At 36.6% G+C, this 8,079-nt stretch overlaps 1 protein-coding gene across 2 annotated transcripts in view; it reads left to right on the top strand.

The window, feature by feature from the left end:
* rab27a (RAB27A, member RAS oncogene family) overlaps positions 1 to 8,079 on the top strand; it is a 17,698-nt gene that overhangs the window by 2,398 nt on the left and 7,221 nt on the right. For both annotated transcript variants that reach the window (XM_016452542.1, XM_016452543.1), the window contains exon 2: positions 7,079 to 7,251. In XM_016452542.1, coding sequence (XP_016308028.1) covers positions 7,099 to 7,251 — 153 coding nt within the window. In that variant the 5' untranslated portion in view covers positions 7,079 to 7,098. The remainder of the gene's footprint in view (positions 1 to 7,078; positions 7,252 to 8,079) is intronic.

Below are 8,079 nucleotides of genomic sequence, written 5' to 3' on the forward strand. Positions count from 1 at the left end.
GGGGGGCAAGGTCGGGAGGGAGTTCAGCTTCCTGACAGCCTGATGGATGAAGCTGTCCTTCAGTCTGCTGGTCCTGGCCTGGAGACTCCGCAGTCTCCTCCCTGATGGCAGCAGACTGAAGAAGCTGTGTGTTGGGTGGGTGGGATCACCTGCAATGCAGAGGGCTTTGCGGGTGAGACGGGTGTTGTAAATGTCCTGGAGGGAGGGGAGAGAGGCACCAACGGTCTTCTCAGCTGCTCTCACTATGCGCTGAAGTGTCTTGCGGCAGGAAGCGTTGCAGGCACCATACCACACAGTGATGCAGCTCGTCAGAATGCTCTCGATGGTGCCTCTGTAGAAGGTGTACATGATGGGGGCCGGGGCTCTGGCTCTTCTTAGTTCTGATGGTTATTAGATGAGCCTGATGTTAAATCTTATGGTCCACGTCCTTCTGAAAGCCCAAAAAGAGCCTTTATTTAAGCCGTCAGTGGGACCGGAGTGTGTCTGTTTATGCTCGCTATGGCTAAAATCACACTGATGCTTTTCCATCCAACAGCAAAATTGATATGGGTTGTTATTTAGTTAATGAAGAATGTTTTCAGCCCATTGGATAGTGATTAAATTTCACATATCTCCAGTGGTCAGGATGAAATCTTATCAGTACACTTTGCATCACTATTGCTATTGCTCAGACACAGCATTTTCTATGGAAGCTTGTTTCTGTCATGGTAAGGCTGGACGATATGGCCAAAATTGATATCACGATATATTTCTTAATTTCGGTCGATACGATATAATTTATTCTTATAGATTGAAACAAATGTGCTTCAGCCAGAAAAAAGGGTATGAAAAGTGCTCCGAGTCGCTGCAGAAAACAAAAAAATTGAACAACAACAAAAACTGGAAGTGTTGCTGGAGACGGGCTTATTTAAAATGAAAACTCATTCTCTGCCAGCAGGAGGCGCTTTTAGAGTGATAAAACTAGCGGTTTCCCCAGTAACGGCTGTAATCAAAGCAGCTCCGCTCATGAACGCTACTTTATCAGATCAAATGAAAATGCCATCGAAACTTTTCTGAAGACAGTCAATTCCCTTCAGAGATACATTCATATAAAACACCCGCGCCGTGTTATGATTTTGAAACGTGCAGTGCTCATGTTTATTCAACGAAGTCAAACGGCACAAATAAATCAATGTATGGGAAACTGGTAATGTATATCGAAATATCGGAAATGTGTTTAAAAATCATGTCACCGTTATTGAAAAATTATATCGCGATACATATTGATATTGAATTATTGTCCAGCCCTATGTCATGGGTAAAAAAAATTAATAAATAATTGTGACTTTATATCTCAGGCTTATAAAAATAAATTATAGAGTCAGAATTGCAAGATCTCAAAAACTCACAAATTCAGATAAAAACTCACAAAAAAGTTTTTTTTTTCATTAAAATTGAACATTATTAATATTAAGAAATAAATGTAGAAATGTGTGGAAGCCTTTTTCAACCACAGAATAAAAAATAATAATAATAATTCTGACTTCCTGAATTGGTATAAAAACAATTCAGAAGAAAAGTCTGAATTTTGAGATACAAAGTCAGTTACCTTTTTTTTTTTTAATTCATTTTATTCCGTGGCGGAAACAAGCTTGAATTTTTTTCTTGAAATTGCAAATTTATATCTTAACTATTCAGAGTTTCCTTCTGACAATTATGAGCTTGTGAGTTAACATCTCGCAATTTGGACTTTATTTCTCAGAATTTATATCTCACATTTTTTCCCCCTGAGAATTACAAGATATAAATTACAATAAAAACTCACAATTCTGTGAAGAAAAGTTGGAATTATGAGATAGGCCTATAAACTCTCAATTGTGAGATAAAAAGTTGCAGTTACCTTTTTTATTTTTATTCCCTGGCAGAAACAAAAAAAAAAAAAAGAAACAGAATAGTGAGATGTAAACAGAATTCAGAAGAAAAGTCAGAATTGTAAGATCAGCTGTGTTTTTAAATTCAGTTTATGAAGGTGCTGTAAACCGAATCATTTTATTCTATCATATTTGATCAATGCTGTTGTATGTTGTGCATGCAACTAGGCTAGTTCTATTATGATTTTTTTTTTAAAAATTCATTCGTTTTAACAAATTTACTAACACTGCATCTATTGTGTTTTCTCACTGATACGCCCTTAATTCCAAAATTAGCACTTTATGGTGTCGTTCCTGTGCTTTCAGCCTGTAAATATGATCTTTCTGAGCTGATTCAACTACCTCAAGATGATATTTATTTTGCTGCATGCCTCATTCATGCATAACTGAAAGGTTATAGCTAACATGTTAATGTCTAACAGGACAAAGAAAACGTCGTCTTGATGTTTCTCGCATCAGATCAAAGGTTATGAGGCTTTTTTAGGTCTGCATGACAGTTTTGTGTTTCACACATACAGCTTGAGAAGAGGGAAGTGGACGAGAGAAAAAAACCAGCTTGTCAGAGCTTGACTGTCGATGTGAAATGCAGAAGCGTTTGTCGGCTCGGGAATCCGCTAGCGTTGGCGTGCCGCCCAGGGTGGTGCTCTGCTGGGAATGTCTGATAAAAGCCTCCTCGTCTTCATCAGGACTGATTTGGTTGGACAGGAAGCTGAACTCAAAGCTCAGGCATTTGGTTGAGCTCTTGCACACGGCTAGTGATTGTTAAAGCAAGTGAAAGCCAGTTAAAATTAGATGCGTCTAACTGAAATGAAGGCATCAGCCGGTCTTCAGAAGTTCATGTAGTGTCAAATGACCATCACAGATGTGTCAGATGATGCAGCCTGAACACTGGGTTTGTGTGCTCATGCTTATATAGCACATAAAGACGAGGTTGTTTTTGCAAATCGGTGCACTTTCCAGAAAGTAAAAACTCTCTTTACGAGGATCTGATTTCATGTAATTTTCCTGTCGCTGTAATCAACTTCAATATGTATGGAAAAACAGAAAAGCAAAAGGGAATGTTGTGTTTAGGAGTTGCAGATCTTGGTATGATCCTTTTACAATAGCAGTCTTAAAGTTGAGCAGATTTGTCCTCATAAGAGTGTGATTTTGTGCTTGTTCACAAGCACTGTGCAACTAAGAAGATCAGCTGTTGCATGCACTTAAATTCTGCTTTTGTAAACTTTAGAGCGCTGGAATCATGCAGAAGTGACAGTGTTATTATCCAACAGGTTCTGATAAACCAATGCATTGGCTGATATTTCCCCACTTTAAAATGATTGAGGTTGGCATTGGTTTTAATACACCTGGACTGAGCTTCCCATTGGCATTCTCATTTATCTGAGATGCTCGGCTTGTGCATTAATTTACAAGTGCCTGTTTGTCAGAAGTGGTAATTTCAGACTACCAGTAAATGAATATTAATGTATAATACACTTTTTTTTTGTGTGTGTGTGAAATAAGTAAATACTGTTAAATAAGTAACTTCACCAATTTTAATTCCATCTTATTTGCTATCATTGAATTGTTTACTGTTTAAAACTGTTGGGTCAATTATTTTTTTATGTTTTTGAACGAAGTCTCTTCTGCTCACCAGAGCTGCATTTATTTGATCAAAAATACTGTAAAAATGTGAAATATTATTACAATTTAAAATAACTGTTTTCACTGTGAATATATAGTAAAATGTAATTTATTTCTGTGATCAAAGCTGTATTTTCAGCATCATTACTCCAGTCTTCAGTGTCACATGATCTTCAGAAATCATTCTAATATGCTGATTTGCTGCTCGAGAAACATTTCTGATTATTATCAATGTTGAAAATAGTTCCGCTGCTTCATAATTTTGTGGAAACCGTGATTCATTTTATTTTTCAGGATTCTTTGATGAACAGAAAGTTCAAAAGAATGGCATTTATTTGAAATGGAAATCTTTTGTAATATTCTAAGTGTTTATACTGTCACATTCGATCAATAGTGCATCGTTCTTACTGACCCCAAATGTTTGAACAGAGTCTGCATTAGCAATGAAAAACATTCACATTTTGGTCGACCACTAGACATGCTGATGTAATGCTGTCACTACTGTTTGTTAAATGCGTTTCTAACTAGATGGGATCCTGTAGTTATATATCATGACAACTGTAAGTTCTGGTGTATATAAGATAGCAGTAGAGTGCAAATCTTCTAGATAAACACACTGAACGTTTCCTCCCAGACACGTCATAATGAAGTGACTGATTTCATCTGTGCTAAACACTGAAATGCATTCTGGGTAATCTTGTTCCTGAGACCAAAGCACCAATGTCAGTGGTAAGATTTACTGCAATACTTGTAACTCTGTTGACTCTAGTTCAGCTGTGAAGGCAGTAAAACTGTTATTAAAATAGCTGTCAGGCCTGGGGTATGCATGTGCTCTTTTCTAGTGTATATATAAATAAATAATATATATAAAATGATTTCTGAAGATCATGCGACACTGAAGACTGGAGTAATGATGCTGAAAATTCAGCTTTGATCACAGGAATAAATTACATTGCACACTATATTACAATAGAAAACAGTTATTTTAAATGGTAATAATATTTCATGAAATTACTATTTTTACTGTATTTTTGATCTAATAAATGCAGCCTTGGTGAGCAGAAGAGACTACTTTCAAAAACATAAAAATCTTACCGCTCCCAAACTTTTGGATGGTAGTGTGTATTTAGTGACAGGGCAATTCAATATGGTGCATTAAAAGCTGTGAAAAAATGATAACAGACACTATTCACTAATGCTACGCTCACATTCTTACTCATAGTTGAGAAATGCAAGTAACGATGTGACATCTGTCTCCATATGAATCATGCCGACACAACCTTAACTTCAGCACAACACAGCCTCTAATTATATTTTTTTTTAAACATGTTTCTGTTTTCCACCATCTGACTGATTGTGAATAGCATCAGGTTTTGTGTTGAACTTGTAGTCGACTCTCCTATAGTTGAGCTCAAGAAAGGTCTCTGGATCGATCCGGGTGCTTGGGTCGGTCCCAGACGTTAAGCAGCTTATGGTCAGGATGGCTTTTAGCGCTGCCGCGTGAAAGAATGTGGCCTTTTGTTTGAGTTTTTACGCTCTTTCTGCAGTCATATGATCTGCTTTAATGCGGTCTGAGAAACTCCGAGCTACGCTTTCCTCTCCCTAACTCTGTGAGCGTGTCAAGACAAGATGTGTATCCAGACATTATGAAATCATAGAGCAGGTTTAGAAGCTCCCATACTGCTTAAACTTGCGCGGGACTTCACCTTTCATTGAGGAACCTTCATTGATCTTGTGAGATGTGCTGTAAAAACTTACTGTAATTTTCAGCGCTTATAATGAGGTTTTGTGTAATTTTTAAATGGAGAGACCAGATTACAATACGTTGACTTCTTCACAATGTATGAGCAGAAACAAAAAGAAAAGAAACATGGAGCTTGATCAGACTTGACTTAAGCTCTTGTCACAGAATGTCTTAAAATAAAAATGCTTCAGTACCAAGCAGTACTTACAGTACTTTACTGACAGATAAAAATAGAGCATGACAACATTTCGAAGCCTAAAATGACAGATAATGATTGTCTCGGGTGCAGCCTCTGAGTTAAATATTATAGGTTGTGAAACACTTTAATTTTTAACTGATGAATGTCTCAGTATTGTAGCCGCGGTGACAAATGTGAGGGGAAATAAAAGCCGTTGTGTGGATGCATTCAAGTATGAAAAGCTGCTTTTTCAAAGTCTGTTTCCTCGTTTAGGCTCCAGGGTTTATGGACTTCATGATCAATGACAAAAAAAGAGGTTTCAGAAGAATATTTACTGTTCAGGAATAGAAATGCAACACTTTAGCAATAGTCTCAAATTCTTCTTTTTGTTTCCTGTTACTGAATCAGCACTGTTGCATCAATAAAAACGTCTGTCTTTCTTCATTTTAACCGAAAAGCTTGAAAAATGCTGGTCTGGTTGGAACTAATGGGTTCATTTTGGGTGTCTTTCTAAAGTCAGCATGAATCTTGATTATCCTGCCATGCTGTGGAAGTTAATTTGTGAAAGAAAGTTTCATGTCCACTTCATGAAACTTCACAAGTTGTTGGTAGTGTTTTGTTTGTAAGAGTTCTGGAATGTTTGTGTCAGGGTTATTAATGTTAACTTAAACTATAAAAAAAATATTTTCATTACTTGAAATGAAATAAACATTAGCTTAAAGGGGTCATATGATGCTTTTTTTAAAGATCATTATTTTGTGTATTTGGTGTAACAGAATATGTTGACATGCTTTAATGTTCAAAAAACACATTATTTTTCAAATACTGTACATTATTGTAGGTCCTCTATGCCCCGCCTCTCTCAAACGCTTCGTTTTCTACAAAGTCCCTCCTTCCGACAAGCGCAGTCTGCTCTGATTGGCCAGCTGACCCAGTGCATTGTGATTGGCCGAACACCGCAAGCACTCGTCGGAAATGTAATGCCCCTTACCATAATCGCAGCTTCAGCTTTCAAAATAAATGTAAAGACAGTAAATAATGTCATTAGTTTTACCATCAGTTCAAGCCCGAAAGGGGAACAGACAAGGAAAACTTGAAATCGCATCATATGACCCCTTTAAATAAAATCTAATATCAAAAAACTAATTTTTGTTTAGTTGAGTTTAAGTACTAAAATAACAAAGTAAATAAGCTAAAACTAAAAACTATGAAGACATATATAAAAAAAAAACCGGATAAAAATGAAAAAACACAACAAAATTACTACAACTTTAAAATTAAATGAAAAGTATGGAAATTTGTTTCCTTCACAGGATTAAAAAAAAAAAAGTAATATTTTTATCTGACAATTCAGACTTTTTCTTGCAATTCGGAGTTTGTATCAAATTGTCAGATATAATATCCCAGTTGCGAGAAAAAGTCAGAATTGTGAGATAAAAAGTTGCAGTTACCTTTTTATTTTTTATTCTGTGGCCAAAAACAGAATTGTGAGATATAAACTCTGAATTCAGAGAAAAAAAATCAGAATTGTGAGATGTAAACTTGGAATTGCAAGAAAAAAAAGTCTGAATTCTGAGTTTATATCTTGCAATTTTGACTTTTTTATGTGTTTGTTCATCACAGGTCCTCGTTCAGCTCTCAGTATGTCTGATGGGGACTATGATTATCTCATCAAGTTCCTCGCGCTGGGGGACTCTGGGGTGGGAAAGACCAGCTTCTTATATCAGTACACAGACGGCAAATTCAACTCCAAATTCATCACCACAGTGGGAATAGACTTCAGAGAAAAACGAGTGGTGAGTATTTTTATTACAAGTTCATGAATTTTATTGATGTTTTCCCTTCACCAGTGTACAGTATACAAGCAGATTTCCACGCATTGGTTTTTACATGCTGACATTTGAACCGATTTATTAGTGAGTGTTCAACTATGATGGTGTATTTATAGTGCTATACAAATGAGTCGTCGCTCTCACAGTCTCATTGGTTCAGATGTTTCCTGCTTGATTTGTAATGGAGGTTTATTGTTGTGGAGTCCCAGTCGGGGTTTACCGGACTGTAAAATCCCATGGTCCTGTTCAGCTTAGTTTGTACCTGTACATGGAAACTTGCCCAGAGGTCAAGAGCAGCCATTCGTGTAAATCGCAGCCACAGATGCAGGCAGATATACACGCGTTCATCTGAACAGTCATGAATACTAGATGCAGGAAAAACACACGCAGAATGCTGCGTCCCTGCGAAAGCAAACAGACGTGCGCAGAGTAATTATGCTTTCCCTGAATGCAATTCGATGCCTAAGGCTGCTTAATTTGTTGGGAACATGCTACAGCAAGAGACAGTCTACATATTGCACATTATACATACCTTACAATATCTCTGATAGAGATAGATAGATAGATAGATTGATGGATATTCAGATAGATAGATAGATATTCAGATAGATAGATAGATAGATATTCAGATAGATAGATAGATAGATAGATAGATAGATATTCAGATAGAGATAGATAGAGAGATAGATAGATAGATAGATATTCAGATAGAGATAGATAGATATTCAGATAGATAGAGATAGATAGAGAGATAGATATTCAGATAGATAGAGAGATAGATAGATAGATATT

Source organism: Sinocyclocheilus anshuiensis, unplaced genomic scaffold (assembly GCF_001515605.1).
Source record: "Sinocyclocheilus anshuiensis isolate Anshui unplaced genomic scaffold, SAMN03320099.WGS_v1.1 scaffold1104, whole genome shotgun sequence".
In the NCBI taxonomy this organism is placed as follows: Eukaryota; Metazoa; Chordata; class Actinopteri; order Cypriniformes; family Cyprinidae; genus Sinocyclocheilus; species Sinocyclocheilus anshuiensis.